Below are 18,425 nucleotides of genomic sequence, written 5' to 3' on the forward strand. Positions count from 1 at the left end.
ACCATTTTTTATTCACACGCAAAGAAAGTTTCATACATATGTAAAAAGAAAATGTACATTACAGTAGTAAATTGTATGAACACAAAATCAAAAAACAAGGACTTATTCAGTGGTCGCTGTACTCATTCTGCACAGTGACTGGAATACTACTCTAAACTGTATAAATTATGTAATTCCATAGTTTACAGTAATTTGTTCAATATATTTCTTGTCATATTTAGTATCAAAACATTCCACTAGTCCTCTCCACCTGCTAGTATAGACCTACTACTGTAGGCAGGTGCACACAAAATCTCTACAGTAAGTTATACATTTTTTGCCTCACACACAGTGCCCTGTCCTATACAACATATAATTCCATTATAGATTACATAGAGTACATACCTGTTTTCCCTGTGAAAGGTTTGGATAATGGAGGAGACTGTAGAGCGAGGCACCTTAGGCTGCACTCGACGACCTGCCTCTGCCATTGTGAGGCCATGGTTTATGACATGGTCTATAATTGTGGCCCGAATTTCATTCGGGACAGCACAGTGTCTTCGTGCTCCTCGGCCTCCTCTTCCCCCTATTCCTCCACCACGCATTCTCAGTCCTCCTCTTCTTCTTCTTCGTCCTTCTCTTCCTTGAGGAAGAACTTCCCCTTGTCCGTTTGCTTGGCCTTGTCTATCCATGTTCAGAGATCGGACTGGCTCTGGTCAAGCTCTATATATCTGTGTTTGGCAGCACACAATCATGGAACACACGTGTGTGTGACACCTAGTTTCACCTGACTGTCAATGACTGTCATCAGTTTATCAAATATTCAAAGAAATTCATATATGGTATTCATGGTATTATGTTCTTGACCAATTTTGACGATTGAACAGACGGTTGTGCATGCGAGTATTTATACAATGAAATCATGCTGACATGTTTTGGAGGGAATGATCATTAGACTGAGAATCAACTAATCAGTTTAGATCTACAAGATCTATTCATTTGGAAAATGTGCTAAATGTGGGCTAACTGTATAACTGTAGGCTACTTGTACTTAATCATTTGCAAAGATGCACTGAGACAATTGAGACATGTACTAAAGCATTTGCCATTTGATAAAATGAATGAGAAATGCCATTCTGTTGTGAACATTTGCCAAGAGGTTTGGAGGTTTGTCCATGTTATTTTGAGAATGTAATTTCTGTTTCAAGAAATGAGCCAAAACAATGGAGAAAAACTGTAATTCAGATAAACGTTTGCACACTTCAGCTTTTTACACAGACAGCACCCCAAAATCACAACATAGTACATATGATTTTTTTAAAGAGGGATAAAAAAAAAAAAAGTAATTAATTAATAAGAATGAAACCTGATATATTCAGCACATCACAGCACATGGCTGCCCATCAAATATAAGCAAGACTTAAAACATTTCTGAACAAAATTATGAATTATTATCGATATTTTTAAGTTATTACATTAAAAGAGATTTGCAATTTTTTATACAGGTCATATTAAAATTCCAATTAATAAAAACTGTAAACATTGACCTCTTGTGTTGTAAATCATGTCCTAAATTATTCTTGCACAATTAACAGCTGACAGAATTTAAAGTGAAACAATGCAATGCTTTATAAAAACTTTTTCGTTAAACATTTTGGTTTGAGAATAAATATGTACTCCATGTAAATCAAATCAAATAAAAATCATGGAAGGCACAGAAAATGACTTAAGACGGGGTGTAAAATGTATAAAACTACTGATAAACGTCTTATCACCTTCTTTGTATTCGTTTAATTTCAGTTTATCATGTCATCATTATAGATTTTGTCTAAAAAGGCACTCTTTGAATAACTACCAAGAAATCAGACATTCAGGCCTGTACTGTAGTGCACAAGCTTTTAGCCAATCTCATATGATGGCATCAGTGCAATATTGATGTGTGATTTACTTACCAAAAATATGTAATTTATTTTTTTCTACTGACAAAACAAGACAAAAAATGAACCCTGTGATGTCACAGTCATTATCAGTGTTGTTGTTATTTATTTATTTATTTCATTTTTTAAAATTGTCCTCCCAAGTTCTGTCAATCGGGACCAAAAAGTGAACATTATAACTGACAAACCAAAATATTTTTAGCACAGAAAGTCTCCAGAACACAGGACTGGACATAAGACTGAGACCTCACAGAGTTAAATCAAGGCTTAAAGTTCCAGCACTGAACCATGTTAATCTGTTACATTTAGACTGTGCTCTAGAGACCCTGGATCAAACATTAAAAACTGTACTTTCCACTACAGTGCAATCTTAGAGATAAAGCTTAAAGATACATTTCTAGTAAACGGAAATGTCTGGCTTATCCTTCAAGAAAAAAATAGAAATAAAAGTCATAAATTATCAGCGGTTTTGGGGGCAAAACACAACCAACTTGAGTTACCAAATAAGTCCTTCCCCACTAAAGTTAATATAGACTTGTTACCTAGATTCTGGTTATAGCACTAGCTCAAAGGCCCCACTTATAACGTCTAAACTCTTGTGGGTTGCCAGCTTCAGTTTGGTTAAAAATATAATCAAACCTTCCTCTCATGGTTAGACCAGCTTATCCTTTATAGCAGAGATAGGCAATACATTTCAAGGGGCTACAGGAGTGGGACTGGATGGCCACACAAAATAACTGCAAAAAATGGCACGTTTCTGCAAAATGTCCACTTCAGAGTGATATTTCTACTTTGGTTGTAGTTTAATTACTTCATCTTCTTTTTTTCTTGATCAGTAAGATTAATCTAGTCTGTTTTGGTCTTGTCAAGTGCATTAAAGTCAGGGTCAGTGGCTGATAGTTGAGTTAGACTTCTGTCTACAAACCCCTCTGAAACCCTAAGACCATAACTTTACGTGTGCCTCGCTGGAAATGTGACTAGACTTCACATCAGCACAGCTGTTGTGACTGGCCTCTTCAGTGCTGTGAATTCCTCTGCATGTGCATTTTCTGCTGCTTTTTCACCGCAATTGTTTGAATTTAAATGTGAAGGACTGCCTCTTCAATGCCAAATGCAAGACCTGCATCTGAGAGCTCTGGAACGCCCTCGCCTTTCTTCATAAAACTGACAGCTGTGGTAGCCTATGTCACCCTTCCTCCAATAGTGCAACAAACTGTCAGTGATTCAGTACTCTTGCCTTGATGAAGTTAACTATTTGAGTTAAAATATCAATAACATGGTTAATTTTTTAACATCTCTTGGTGTTGTGTAAGTCAGTGCTCACCAAAATATGTTGGTGCAAAATACCACCTCAGCTCCAGCCTATCCAAGCATGGAGTTACCGCCATTACTCCATGTGCCACTGTCATAGTCCCTTTCATTCAGTGCAGTGCTGCCAGTTCAATTTAGTTACTGTGACTTTCAGGTATTTTGTTAGCACCCTTTTTTGTCCTTCAGTGTCTTTTGTGTCAAGTTAATCTTATTTCTCTGCCCGTTCCTGCTCTGCATCAGTCATGTGCTTGTATTTGCAATTGCTTTGTAAACCTTAAACACAGCAATATGCTCTCATCAAGCAAAGCATGCAGCTTTACCTCTGACTTCAGTAAATATTTACAAATCCAGGTCTCGTTAAAAAAAAACAACAACTATATTTTGCATCAAATAGAATTTTTTAAAGAATATTCCTTTCAAAATAAAATTAACAAATTTTGTAAAAGAAAAAACTGTAAGCCATTCTCTGTTTGTTGGATGAAATGGGACAAACTGCATGATTTATACTTTTTCACCTTTGAATCCTAAATTCTCCTTAAACTCTCACAGGCTCGACAGGGAGAACCAAGGGGTCAAATTTGCCCTGCAGACTATAGGATGTTCAGGTGTAACCTGCTAACCCGCTGACCAGATCACATCTGTCACACATCTATAGAACCTGTATTTTTCTGCTTTCATATTTGTCTTCTGTCAATAGAAGGAATGTCTGCTTCCTGCTCATTGGACCAAGCCTTTTCAAACCCATTTCTTTTGTTGATTTAAAATTAAGTATTACGTATTCAACTCATAAATGTAGTGACCTAAAAGGCTTGTGACTGCGTCTACGATAGATCCATTATACACTCTTTAACCCCACAGACTCACTGATGTATACAATGAACCTTACAGCATAATGAACCAATCGTTTTAAACAATTACTCGCTCCTCAGCCACTCCTACCCAAAATAAAATAATTTTAAAATTCATTTGGTGAACAAAGGCACAGATTTTAGTTGCATTCTTTGTAAAAGGTGCAATGGGTGAGTTACTGTATGGTTTTGAAGTCGCCTACAGGTTAAGTGGCTTGAGTTGTTAAAGTATAAATGCAGAGTTTGAGATAACAACAGCTCTTTGGATGTAACTGGGATTATGATAGAAATGGCCCAAAGTCTGCTTACTCCAGGCCTTGTATGTGGTCACTGTGTCAGAGGTGGCACCGAACTGAGTAATTTTTCAGACGCCAGGTTGTCACGGTTTTGTTTTTCCGGCAGGTGAGCCATAACATTCAGGTCTATTGTCGGAGTCATAGCTGTTTTCAGTCTCTGGGGATTAAAGAAGGTAAGGTTTAAGCAATCATCAGTTTGAAAATAATGTTCAAGCAAGATTTAAATAAATAATCAGCAAAAGGACTATCCGTAATATCTGACTGTAACTGGAGCCACTAACCCATCACCGAACACTGCCCTTTTTATCAGCATGATTCAAAAGTCAATGGCCGTGTTTGTTCACAAACATTTTACCGCACTACTGTGAAAATGTGACACTAGTTCCCAGAAGATTAGGCAGACTGGCTGGTGATGTTCTGATCCATCAGCAGGTCAACATTTGAACAAACATTTTAAAAAACAAATCTTTGATAATACATAAGTTTCTGTCACATTCAGGGACAAAGCAATGCCACTGGATTAGGTTTACATTTTGCTAATTAACATGCTAGAATAAAAAAAGTAAACATATCGAATAAATAAGTCAAAGTCTGTACAATCATATATGCTTACCTGAAGAAGGGATCCTTTATTGTTATAGATCTCTTGTATTGCACCAAATGGGATCCATACTATAGAGACCAAAGAAACGCCCCAGCCCACCCATTCAGCCCACACTGGGTACTCGTACTTCCCATAGTGAGGAGGAGTGTACTGAATAATGCTGGAAACCAGTATGCACTATATAGAGAAATGAAGAACAGTCTTATAAACTACTTTACTGGTGGTTTTAGGTGCATTATTTAAACAGGACTCACCAGCACCAACATGGGGCAGAGCAGCAGCCAGCAGACTCGGAAGTAGATATTTGGACTTTTTCCTAGCATCCTCCTGATCATTAAGGAGATACGTGGGATACCTGAGAAAAAGAAAGAGTTTCATTATTTAACCCCTTCTTGCAAAGCGTTTTGGTAGGTGTCCACAAAAATACTAAAAACAACCCACACAGCAAGCACAATCGAGCCAAATATGGCATGCCATCACATAGACAGTGCCATCTATGCCAAGCCCAGCCCATATCTGGATGACATACATCTTATCATGCCAGAAGTCAACCAGCAGTGCCGGCTTGTTGCCAGATCTGGGCCAGACCTGCTTGCTATGTGGGTATGGCCTCCTCCATGTCTCCTGATGTACTGGCCTGTATCCTGGTAGCACCTCCATGCTCTGGACACTATGCTGACAGACAGAGCAAACCTTCTTGCCAAAGCTCGCATTGATGTGCCATCCTGGATGAGCTGCACTACCTGAGCCAATTGTGTGGGTTGTAGACTCCGCCTCATGCTACTACTAGAGTGAAATCGCCGCCAGCATTCAAAAGTGACCAAAACATCAGCCAGAAAGCATAGGTACTGAGAAGTGGTCACCACCTGCAGAACCACTCCTTTATTGGGAATGTCTTAGGCTAATTGCCTATAATTTCTATTCCATTTGCACAACAGCATGTGAAATTGATTGTCAGTCAGTGTTGCTTCCTAAGTGGACAGTTTGATTTCACAGAAGTGTGATTGACTTGGAGTTACATTGTGTTGTTTATTTTTTGTTTATTTTTTAAACATAAACAAAAAAGTGAACTTCATGTGAATTTTACCAAAGATCCAACAGATGGCAACAACCTCAAAGAAAGCCAGGAGCACAAGAGAAACCACAGCAGTGTAGTGGTCCATCAGCTGAAACACGTAGATACCTCCCTGTAAGTAAAAGACAGACCTACATGACAAAACAGTGACTCTTACCACATCGACAATTGTGTTTCCCTGAGAAGAGTCTTACATACTGCACCTTGGTAATGTGAGGAATCCCCAGTGCAAAGCAAACAAAGCACACAGCCAGGACCAGCAGCTCTTCTCTCTTCAGGAAAGGCAGAACTTTGACTCCAAATTCATCCTTTATGTATGTCACAGCTACCTCAACTGTGCCAAACTGCAGAACAAAAGATTTAATACAAACTTAATGGTTATCTGCAGACCTTGGAGTTTTAAATCATAATCACAGTCATTCAGATGTCGTACATGTTTCTCCTTGTTTAGCCTGTCTGTCTTACTGTCTGTGTTGTGAGTGGCAGATATGGCAAGACTCAGCCCTCAGTTCTCTAGCACTCAGCCTACCAGCTCAACTCAGACAGACGAGCATTCTCCAGGCTTCTCAGCCTGCTCTGTCTCTCTTAACACTTGTATATTTACATTCAAGCCTTTTATATTAAAGCAAAAGTAGTATGGTAATAAAATATCCAAACAGTAAAGGCAAACCAAAATGAGGGTAAGAGACCTCTTTTGATACAAGTGTGCAAATGTTTCCTTTAAATTCAAAAGTGCAAAAGCTAAAGTTTGATGTAAAAAATTAAATGTACAGCGCTGCAGATGTTTAGATGTTTACCTGACTGTCCACGCCCAGACACAACAGCATGATAAAGAAAAGTGGGGCCCATAGCTGAAAGACTGGCATGGTTGAAAGAACTTCAGGGTACACAACAAACACCAAACCAGCACCTGAAATATAACACAGAGGACTTGTTGCTATTTTACAATGCAGACATATACAAATGCAGGATATCCGTTGCTATTCCAGCTTAAGTTGGCTGTGCTGTACTGAGCTGTACTTTAAATGTGTGTTATTTGGAGCATATTTTGAGTTCTGTTAAAATATAAACTGGGATCCATTCAGTGACATGCACATATTTCTTTGCTTGGCAAGAGTTATGAGATAAATATTTAGCTTAGCTCAGTTTATAGTGAAGTAAAGGGCTCAGACATTTTTAAGATAACCCTAGCTAAAGTGTAACAAAGCACAACAAGGTCCTTCGTTCATGACATGAGCTCCTGAACTCCTTGGAATCATATAGCTAGACAATAATATTTCGCCTGCACATAGAAATTAGTGGCAGCTTAAAGAAGCACACTGCAAGACTGTAGTTGGAGACTCGGGAGGATGAGAGAACAAAACTAGTGTACAGTGAAAAAATATTCGCCCCCTCTCTGATTCTTAATATGTCACTTATTTGCAACACTTGAATGTTTCAGACCATCCAATACGTTTAAACATTTGACAAAGATAACCCAACCCAAGGAGTGAGTCCAACTCCTGAAAAACATCCCCACACCGCAATCCACTAACCTTTACACTTGGCACAATGCATTCAGTCAAGTATCGTTGTCCTGGCAACCATCGAACCCAGACTCGTCCATCAGAAACGCAAAAGTGTGATTTATGACTCAAGCGAACATGTCTCCACTACTCTAGAGTCGAGTGGTGCTGTGCTTTACACCACGTGGGCTAAAGCTCAGGAGGTAGCACAAGTCACCTACTGACCAGAAGATTGGTGGTTCGATCTCCATCTGCTCCAGTTTGCATGCCAAAGATACTAACCCCATGTTGCTCTATGAATGTGTATGTGTGTTAGATAGAAAGCCCTTACATAGAAAAAACTCATTTCATGGCCCCGTAGTTCTGTAGCGATGGAAAGTTAGCGACCCATTCTTTCAGTCGTGTTTGTAAAAGCAGTCTGAATGCCTAGGTGCTCGGAAGTTATTGGAATTCAATGATTTGGATGGGTGAGTGAATACTTTTGGTAATATAGTGTATCTAACCAGCACAAACTGCAATCAAGCATTCTTGTCTAAGGGGCACTTTTACAATTAAATTACAATTTTTGAAGAAAGTTCAACCAATTAAGAGCAAAGTGATTTTTCAAAGTGAATCAGACCTCAACATCTGATGACAGCTGACAGGAACAATTTGACATTGAGATCAGAGGATTTTATCTGAACACACGCAATCTCTGTCTTTAATAACTCACTGCTTGACTGCTGATGCTCATGCTTAAATGTTGCTTAAACACTTAACAACACTTAACTAATTTAAACTACACTCTCTCACACAGGCATGTATACACAAGTTATGTACTCAAAAAGGGCACTTGAAAGATTTAGTACTGTTCATTAAGCTGAGAAAGTCTTGCAGTTTCGACTATAGTATGAAAACTGAATTTGCCACAGTGCAGTTAGGTGTGGTTGAGATTACTCTACTTAACAGCAACAGACACACAATTGTTTGTACATGCAGTTGATGAATAGTACTCCTTATAGTGAATACAGTGAATTTTCCTTATATAATTAGTCGGGAGCCACTTTAGGAAACTGCATCCAGATGTGCACATCCTGAAATATGCCTTTATTTTCCATGGAAAGAAGAGACATGTTCCAAGGACAAGGAAAACAAACATCAGCTCTTAAAACAAGCCTGGGATCTGTCTCCAGTCTTGAACTATGATGATCTATCAAGAATGTCTCTTCTTTTTAAAGTCCTCAAGATAAAACAAAACTACAAGTCTGATGTTGTTTTCAGGGACTCACCATCTGTAGCTATGTTGTCCACTGGGAGGTTATGTATATGAGACATGTAACCGACAGCTGAGAAGATCACGAAGCCAGCCAGGATACTAGTGAAAGAGTTGGCCACTGATACAATCAATGCATCCCTGGGAAAGAAAAAGGACAATGTCTGTGAAATGTAGTTTATTGCTGTCGTGTCATTGTCAAGCTCGCACTTTATCAGAAATGTCTGAGGCCTTCAGTGGTGCACACGCGGCATTAGCACCCCAGGATCTTTAACAGCAAAGCAAATTTTGAAGGAAAATACAATTTGTTCCATAAATAATTTAACTTTGTTCCCCACCTGCTGTGAGCAAAACTGCTATATAACCACATGCCCTCAAATCACAGGCAACCGAGACCACTGCTGTTCATCAAGGAAACTGAGGTTTACAGTAACATGCTGTGTCTGTATTAACTACAAGAAAGAGGGTGATATAGCATCTTTTAATTTACTGTGTATTGAAGTCAAGTGAACCCACACTGTTCTTTTTCAGCATTTTGTGTCAATCTTATTACAAAATGACTGCTTTTTCCACTCTGTTTGAGCTTTTTTTAGACAGTGTTATGAACGCTTACCTGAGAATGTTGTTGTTGAACTTGTTGTAACTTGCCATTGAAATCATCGAGCCAAATGCTATTCCAAGTGAGTTAAACACCTGGGCAGCTGCATTAAGCCAAACCTGTGATATAGACAGAGGAGAGCTGAAGATTGATACGAGTATAGTTTCATTTGATTTGGATTTGAAGGCCATGGAAATGTATTTTCTTTATAAGCATCTTCCTGCAGAGGTGAACAGTCTTGAGTGAAATCAGATGAGAAATCTATACGTTGTGATTTTCAGTGGACAAAGTCATGTCAAACATCTTTGTACACTGCCTGCAGTTTAGGAGCTATTGTTGCTAATAACTAATTACAAACAATGAAACTAACCATAACACCCATTAACATGTGACCTGTTGTAGTGGTCTGTGGTGTCCTGCACTGGGACGCTGGCAGCAGGGCCCCTGATTGTCTGTATGATGGACGTAGTGAAGGAGGACATGCAGAGGATTGGTGTGACAGAGGGAGATACTACAGATAAGGTGAGATAGAGGCAGATGATCCTTAAAGGACCCAGCCAAAAGAAAGATAAGAAGAGGTATTTGTCATGGTCTTCCTATCCTCACTGATTTTCTGCCAAGATTTGTTTCTTTCTCTCTCTCTCCCAATTCTACTTTTTCTGCATAATCCATCATACAAAATGTAATCAAATGGAAAAGTCTCTTTTTAAAACTTGTTTTATTTGTTTTAATCTTTTAACTTTATGCATCAAGCAAAAATTTTATTATATGCAACATTCTCTTACTGGAAGAAATTTGTTTAACATTTAAACTTATTTTCTGCACATTCCAGAACATAAAATAAAATATTTTTTTGTGTTTACACTCACTCTTTCAAATAGATGCAAGTAAAACACAGCAGAAAATAAATAAAGTCAAAGACTAGCAGTCCTGTTGCTCTATTTTCACCTGTAAAGCAGGAGTGAGGTAGGCGGAGGTTTGCCCTGGTGCAGGTGTGCCGCAGCGGTCAGTGGAAGAAACTGCAATTTCTCTGTGAATTTCCCATTACGTGGTAGCGCACTTGGTGCTTGTTTAGGGGGGTTTTTTCGCTGTAAAAAGAAGTTTTCTTTCCACGCACAACGGACACTAGTGTTTTTGTCACTTTTTATGGAATCAAATTCAAAATAAGGTCAGTACTTCCACGCTTTAAACGCTGCACAACCGCAGAACAACAGCAGCACGTTTAAGTTTGATAATCTGTTGTTAGAATTTATTTAATATTACTTTCTAGACCAGGATCCTTTTCTATGTAGCTGACAGCTGGTAACTGTGCAGGGGCGGATCTAGCAAAGTTTAGCCTGGGGGGCCGATAGGGCATGAACAGGGAAAAGGGGGCACAAAGACATACTTTTCTTTCTTATTCTCATTTAAAATGTCTAGATTTTAATAAATAATTATCTGAATTATTCTCATTTAAAATGTCTAGCTTTTAATAAATAATTATCTGAATCTTACACCCAAGTTTTAATCTGATGTAAAATGTATAGAAGTCCATTACTTTATATAGTAACTGTTAAGTCTAATATACCCTAGTAAGCTATAGTACTTTTTCCTTTGGGAAGGTACCATCTGTGCAGTCTGCAGTTCTGTTGAAGAAAGATGTTGAATTTATTTAATTATTCTTGAAAAAAAATTGATTTCTGTGCTTTTTTTCACCCTGCATCAAATTAAAGTTGATTACGTCGATTAAGCATCATGAGGTGGAGGGTGGTCCCCTATTTTATTTTATTTTTTTGCTGGGAGTTTGCAACCCTATTAGTTAGGTTGCTTACTCTTTAAAATACCAGAATAGGAAGGATGGAGTAGGTTTAAGTTTATTAGATTGATCAGTTTTGCTGAACTATGAAATATTTTGGGTGCAGTGTATTTTTTTGCATACAGGTATAACAGAATAGCTTTAGTGTTTGTTTGTTTTTAAACTTGAGTATGAACTTATACAAAATGCAGCAAGATATTAAAAAAAACGTTTTATTGATTGAAAAACACACTATATCGGATTCATATCGGTATCGGCCGATATCCAAATTTATGATATCGGTATCGGACATAAAAAAGTGGTATCGTGCCATCTCTAGTTTCTACATGCTTTTCTTTTCACATGGCCAAGGAACAATCTCAACAATCTCAACGTTTAAAGAGTCCCTGGCTGAAATAACCTTTTCAGGTCAGGTCTGGCATGCTTTAAGATTGACCCTTCAACAGACACAAGTTAAAAGCCTACTCTTTCAAAAGGGACATTTCAAGCTTCAAAGAAAGAAAAAGGTGGCCTGATTTGTTTTTGTACGCAGACCAGTACAAACTAGTACAAATTGGGTTTTGGTACAGATGTTTAACCAACATCCCAGAGATAAGTAGTCTCACCTTCACTTCAAACAGTTTGCTCCACACCGGTGTCACAAAATAGAGGATGCCATTCTTGGCTCCAGGAAGCTGCACATTGTTGATGAGCAGGGCAAACAGGATGAAGTATGGAAACACAGCAGTGAAATATACTACCTATAGAAAAAATGGCAAAAAAAACAAATGGTGAATGTCAACTTGAAATCCCCCTAAAAAAACCTTCATCAAAATCACCATGACACAGCAAAAGTCATTTTTCTCACCTTTCCTGTGGATTTGACTCCTTTAAATATACATAAGTACACAATAACCCAAGCAAAGACAAGACACCCAAAGAGTTCCCAGCGAAGACCACCTAATTCTTCAATACCGCGAGTCTTTTCCAGAAGTCTGTTACTGTGAAAAAGAAAGAAAAACATGTGACTAAAGTATCTTCAAATACCCAGAAAATTTGAGATAACTGTGATTAGAACATGTTAGTAAAGCTTGACCAGCATGCAGTACAATGCACTCACAGAGAGAAGAAAAAACTACAAAACATTTTGAGTTAAACAACAAAAACTGCTTTAAATTTGGTCAAAGACACTTTGCTAATGACTAATGACGGTTTTCAGTAACTTTAAGAAGAAGAACACAACATGATTTGAGTGAGCACTACTTATACAGCACAATAGTGCCATACAGAGTGAGCTGCAAGGAAGTGACGTCTTCTCACTCAAAGAACTGTTGGCTAGCAGACTGCAGGTGGGTATCGTTGCCAGGAAAGCCACTCGAACAGTTTCCAACAGCATTCCAGGTGTTGTTGCAGGACTTCCAAGGCAGAGTCTCCATTCCGAAGGAGTTGAATAAATAGTAAAGTGCCCAGCTCATGAGCACATTATAATACGTGCAGAAAACGAAGGAGATAACAACTGTGGCCAGACCAACACCTGCAGAGTGACACATGGGGATAAAGAGAGTAGTGAGAGACAGCTCTACAGGAGTCGTGCCAACTGTGGGAAAGAAGCTGTATGCTTTGCTTTATTCTCATACCCAAAGCATTACTGAGTGCCAAATACTTGGACCTGATAACAATGGCATATATCTTTTGTAGAACAACCAGAGAAGAGCCAGTATCATTAATAACCTCTGCCCAGTTTCCCCAATACACAGCCACAGATATGGCAAATTCCTGGGGCCTTTGAGTAGAAATTACGCCGTGTTGTTCAGCAGGTGAATATAAAAGACTACTGAGTGAGGTGAGATCAAAGCCATTCAGCAGATGTAAATTATTCAGTCTTTTAACACCTGTGGTTCTGAGCTGCGTGTCAGGTTTCAGACTGGGGCAAGTATATGTGTAAATACCAAATGCAAGTTTCAGCCTCCTCCTCAGGGAATTCAGAACAATGTCTCGGTTAAAGAGCTCCCATCCGGAACAGGTATACAGGGTCATTAATTAGCTGAAATATCAGCCCTTTTAAATACAACAAAAAAATCTGTTCATTTGCTGAGTCAGACCGTTTTATGTGTCGAGATCAATGGTTAGAAGACTATGCTGCCATCTTTCAGAATACACTTATTTGTGTGCTTTGGGAAAGTCATTTAAATGACAGCTAAAAGTCTGTAATTTGTACAGTTGCTTTTCTTCATTTTCTAGTCTGTTTCCTAAATAGAGACTGTTGGTCATCTAAGCAGAGGTACTGAGGATTAAGAGACACAGTTTTGCACCTTGAGGTTTTCAACTTTTGCACTTTTTATGTCTGCCAGTTGATTTTGGACTTTTCATGAATTTCTGCTGTTTATGTAAGATTAAACATTCACTGGAGTATTTTTTAACATTTGTGTCTGTACTTCTACTTAAGTAAAGAAAGCCCGTATTTCTGCCACCTCTGCACAGCTGCTGCTCATTGTCGAAAGGCTGGAATGCCACGCGCCACAGATCCATGTCTGTAAAATATACATGTGTCCATGTAGTAAAATGTGGAGGGGCAGGCAGCTGAATAACAGCTCTAAGCAAAGGAAAACCCTCTAATCTCCAGGATCAGTGCGAACCACTGCTTAGTAAGTAAGCTCTACTTCCTTTTGTTATCACCTGTTTGCCTCTTTCACACTAAATATTATTTCATATTATATTATTTCACACTGCCAAAAAATCTGAAACAGTTCAACTAAAGAAAAGCAAGGCAGAGTAATTAAAGTATTGCTAGGATTAAGGATTAGTGGATAAACCAGACATGGGTTTATTTGCTATATTTGTGATATTTGTGGGCAGCTGCATCATGGATCACAGGTACATGACAGTAAACTGCACTCAAATTGCACAGGTGAGTCATTCAGAAGAATATACAAAAAAAGACTACCTGCTTTGGGCCCCTGCTTAGCACAGAGCATTAACCAGGAAGAAATGAGCGATAAATCAAGTGAAGGACCCAAACGTTTTGACCGGGTAGATAATCTCTGTCCTTAAGGAGATAAGAAAACTATGGAGAAAAATCCTCAAGTTAGAACAACACAGAAAGCATTGTCATTTCACACCCACAAGTAGAGATTGTTGATGGCTGATCTCTTGTTTGATTTAGACAGACTGTTGGTCCTCTCAGAGTCCACACTTTTCATTTTCTGGAGATGTAAAACTGTGGTTTGTCTCAGCTTCTATATTTTTTTTAACAACAATCGAACTTTAAGGAATATACTGATCCACTTGATTGGCCTTTTTAATGAACTAATGCAGACTCAGAGAGAACATCTTCAGTCGCTCGTGATTGACTTAATTATCGCGGATTTTACTGACGTCAACTTGATGGTTTGAAAGGTTCAATCATACCTCACAAAGTTAAAATACATGCAGTCACATGTACTTTTGACTAAACAAGTTCTCATCCATCAACATGAAAAAATATGAAAGAAAATAAAGCAGGATTTATTCAAACCAAAGCATTAAGACACCTGCATGCCTTCACCATGGCTATAATGGATAAATAATTTAAATATTTATATGAGATCCTTTTTTTACTTTACACTGAATGGTAATGTGGGCTTCATGGCTCTTAGGAAAGCAGAAAATCCACACATGAGGTTTGTCATGTTTTACATAAATTATTCCCGTTTTCATGATTGTCAAGTTTTTTTAAAAAAAAACTTGCTTCTGTCAGGTTGTGGCAAGATTTCAAACCATCTCACTCTCATACATGGGTTGACTGCACTTTGTGCTTGGTTGTCATTATAAAGTGTGTTGCTTTTTGTGTTTCTTAACCCTTTGCAGCTTTAACTCATCCTTGGCTATAGACTTTTCTTTTTTCCATTTCTGTGTGTCGTCTGATTCATATGCTATGTTTTAATGTTGACAGCAATTATCTTTGAAATAAACACAGATATAATCTTGTGTTTTCATTGTGTTACAAATTTTAAATACATCAAGCTTGTCTGACCTCTTCTACAGTTATCTGGGTTGGTAGGGCAGTCCATTTTAGAACTCACTGTTTAGACACTGTATTGATCAGCTGGAGTTTCTGGTGCTTTTGGCTAATAATTAAACATTTTTCTGCAAATATATGAGTTGGACTCTTGGTTTTGGATTTTGAAATCTATTATAAATGCATACAAAGAAAAACCGTGTTTTAAAGGTGGTCCAACAACAAAAATAAATAAGTCCTGGATAGTAACTTACCTTTCAACAAGGGACAGATTTTGGCGAAAGCATGCACAGGCCCTAAACGAGTATACTGCCCAACAGTAAACTCCATGAAGAGCAGAGGAATGCCACACACGAACACCATGGTAAGATAAGGAATCAGGAAGGCACCTGAAGAAAACAAAATTTAACAGGTTTACACCTCTTCTGAATAAACCAGCTGCAGAAAATTCCAAATAAATACTACTGCCAATGTCCAGATGACAATTGTAAGCTCACATTGATTGTTTTATAGTGGTCAAGTAAATAACTGCTGAATATCCTCTGCTGAATATCCTCTTTAACAAAATCTAGACAGCTTCCATGCTGTTTGGAAGTAAGTGTTTGTTTGTTCCTTTGCTTGCTTGTTTTGCTGAGTCTTTTATGCAACAGAGTAAAATTTCCACTAGAGGCAGAATTTGCTTGTATAATTTTTTTGTGATGATTATCAAAAAGCATACAGCTGATGCTCAGTTTCTATTTCCTAATTGCTGGTGTCAGATATTTTATTATTATGATAAATGATTGTGATATTTTATACCAGAGCAATTCAGCCCCAGATTTAAACGTTTCTGTCACTGTGCTTAAGGAACCCACGCACATGTATGTGCCACTTTTCAAATATGTGCATGAGGAAAAATAGCAGGAGCTGTAATTGCGGGTGTAAAAGTTTGAACAAAGTGTATCTGAGCATTATTGACGAAATAATGATGAAAAAAAAGCATAACTGAAAACATAACTAAAAGTAGAAAGTAAATCTGAAATATACAGAAAATGTGTTTCTTTTATGTTTGTGCCCATTTCTACTTATTTATTGAAGTATGTATGAAATATTAAAGTCACTAAGAGTTAAACCCTTTTTATTGTTTTTGCATTTTCTCATTCAATTTTATATTAACAGTTTTTTGAAGCAAATAAAAAAAATCCATAAAAAACAAATCAGTAAATAACTAAATAACCCTTGCTGACCACTTCAATGTTAATCTACTGTTTAACAGACTACACAGTCACTGTTACATAACTGAAGAATCACGATAAATGATGGAGTGCAGGTAACCAATCATTTTGACTCTAAGTTAACCTGTGAATCAGTGGTATTGTATTTTAAACAGCCAGAGCACACTTTTGCGAATTCCCCGGTTAAATATTGGTTAGTTACATTATTTCACAGAAGTACTACAGTGCTGATGATTTTTTTCAGTCCCGCCATGCAGAAGCCTAATTGATTATGTGCACGTTAGCATATGCTACTTCCGGTGCGGAAACTCCTGTGGGGAGCTTTGTTTCCGGTGTCCTATTCGCGCCTGGTTTACGGCCCAAAACAAGTTAAGCAAGTGAATGAATCAAGCGGCGATTTACACTTCTATAGATGTCTTGGGCATTTACCCAATATATCTGTAAATAATGTTCATCAACTTGTCGATATTTTTCCCCAGCGCCTCAGGGCAAAAGAGAAAATGGATTCAAATGTTATATTTCTCAGCTGTCCCTCGTTTATCGCGGGTGTTATGTTCTAAAAATAACCAGTGATAGGTGAAATCAAGTACCCAATTTTATTTTTTGACGTTGCAAAACGTGTCGTGGACATACAGCACTGCACTTCAGAGTCACACTGCTAGCGATCGATGCAGAGATTCTGTATTGTACAGGAGAGACGTCACGGAGGAGATCGTCTGCAGCGATCAGGACGCAGGACAATGTGATGTAAAAAAATAAGCATGCAAACTTGCACGAAAAAATCTCACAGCCAGGTGAAAGGTGAACCACGTTATTAGCGAGGGACCGCTGTAATTTTTAAGGTAAGTCACAACATACCCTTCATAAATACAAATGTGTAGAAACCCAATCATTCATTTTTTGTGTGGCTTTTTTTCACGGTTCGTTAACATGCTGTGTAGGTGTGTACTTGTGTAGCTGATATCGACATAATGGGGGAAACACCTGGTTTGACTATTCTTCACCTGTAGTGTGAATGCTGAACATTTGCCTGTTTAAATCATAAGACCAGTCACTATACAGAGATGTGCTTCTGAATGTGGACGATGTGTCTTCTGCATGCAGTAATGCAGTTCTGCTTGTGTTGAGTGATGTAAACAACTGATCGATCTAAACTCTTTAAAAGTCATAATTGATCATTAGAATTTTTATGACACAACAGTGGTGAGTGTTCCCACCTTCTGCTCTTTGTAACTTAACGCGATCTTTCCGTTTTCGAGTTTTAGACATGATTTTGGAGTATATCTTTGCAGTAGCGATTGACCGCAAAGTAAAACTACCGGAAATGTACAACTCCACATCCGTTCTCAAACCAGGAAGTTAGCATTTTCTCGTGCACAGGGTCAATAAAATAAAAAATAAAAAACAGTAGCTGCTGCTATGTTTACGGTCTGCTTCGTGTTCCGTGTCTTTAGCACTCTTACCTCCACCGCTGTTGTAGCACAGGTACGGGAATCTCCAGACATTACCGAGTCCCACGGCGTAACCCACCGTGGACAGGATGAACTCCAGCCGGCCGCTCCATGTGGGTCTCTGAGCCTCTGCGTCTGCGGTTATCTCGGTGATGCCTTTGAGATCTGCAGTACCTGATTCCCTGCTATCAGAGGTTTCCCGTGAGTTCTCCACACCAAAATCCATTGTAGCTTAGTGATGAAGGTAAAGAGGGTTTTATTAAATCAAGATGATTCGCGCTTTAATTTGGCACAACAAATAAGTTGACTAGATTTGGTGGAGTGATGTAAAGACAAGAGAAAAATGAACTTCTAGAGGGTCTGAATCAAAGATGTCTTAGGATAAAAGGGGATGATATGCGCTACCAAGACAGCAATGATTTCAGATCCGTTTCCTCCTCGGATGTAACAACCCAGACCGGTGTCATGTAAAGGCAAAGCCCACTCCTTCTCGTGTAAGCCTGCCTTTTCACCCTTTTGCACAACACCTGGCTACTGTCAAACGAGTGTGGGTGTTTTGGATTGGCCCGTTCCCTTTCTTTCCA

General features: G+C 38.4%; 1 protein-coding gene across 1 annotated transcript; it reads right to left on the reverse strand.

The window, feature by feature from the left end:
* Positions 1-1,092: 1,092 nt before the first annotated feature.
* Positions 1,093-18,353, reverse strand: si:ch211-225b11.1 (sodium- and chloride-dependent GABA transporter ine). Its single transcript, XM_006784265.3, has 13 exons — positions 17,854-18,353; positions 15,431-15,565; positions 12,500-12,713; positions 12,048-12,180; positions 11,806-11,940; positions 9,421-9,524; positions 8,824-8,948; positions 6,848-6,960; positions 6,254-6,394; positions 6,063-6,162; positions 5,230-5,330; positions 4,985-5,152; positions 1,093-4,528 (listed from the first exon to the last, which is right to left on the reverse strand). Exons 1-13 carry the CDS (start codon positions 18,065-18,067, stop codon positions 4,403-4,405), a joined length of 1,809 nt encoding a protein of 602 aa, XP_006784328.1. The 5' UTR covers positions 18,068-18,353; the 3' UTR covers positions 1,093-4,402.
* Between the last annotated feature and the right edge of the window lie 72 nt (positions 18,354-18,425).

Source organism: Neolamprologus brichardi, chromosome 12, assembly GCF_056152115.1.
Source record: "Neolamprologus brichardi isolate AB-2024 chromosome 12, ASM5615211v1, whole genome shotgun sequence".
Classification (NCBI taxonomy): domain Eukaryota; kingdom Metazoa; phylum Chordata; class Actinopteri; order Cichliformes; family Cichlidae; genus Neolamprologus; species Neolamprologus brichardi.

Bases quoted from the DNA above. Each gene is read 5' to 3' on its own strand.
- si:ch211-225b11.1 (XM_006784265.3), bottom strand. From the start codon at position 18,067: ATGGATTTTGGTGTGGAGAACTCACGGGAAACCTCTGATAGCAGGGAA. The intron at 12,181-12,499 runs GTGAGAAGACGT...TCTTTTTCACAG, and splicing joins GCTAGCCAACAGTTCTTTGA to TAACAGACTTCTGGAAAAGA. The intron at 5,153-5,229 runs GTGAGTCCTGTT...TTCTCTATATAG, and splicing joins TCTGCCCCATGTTGGTGCTG to TGCATACTGGTTTCCAGCAT.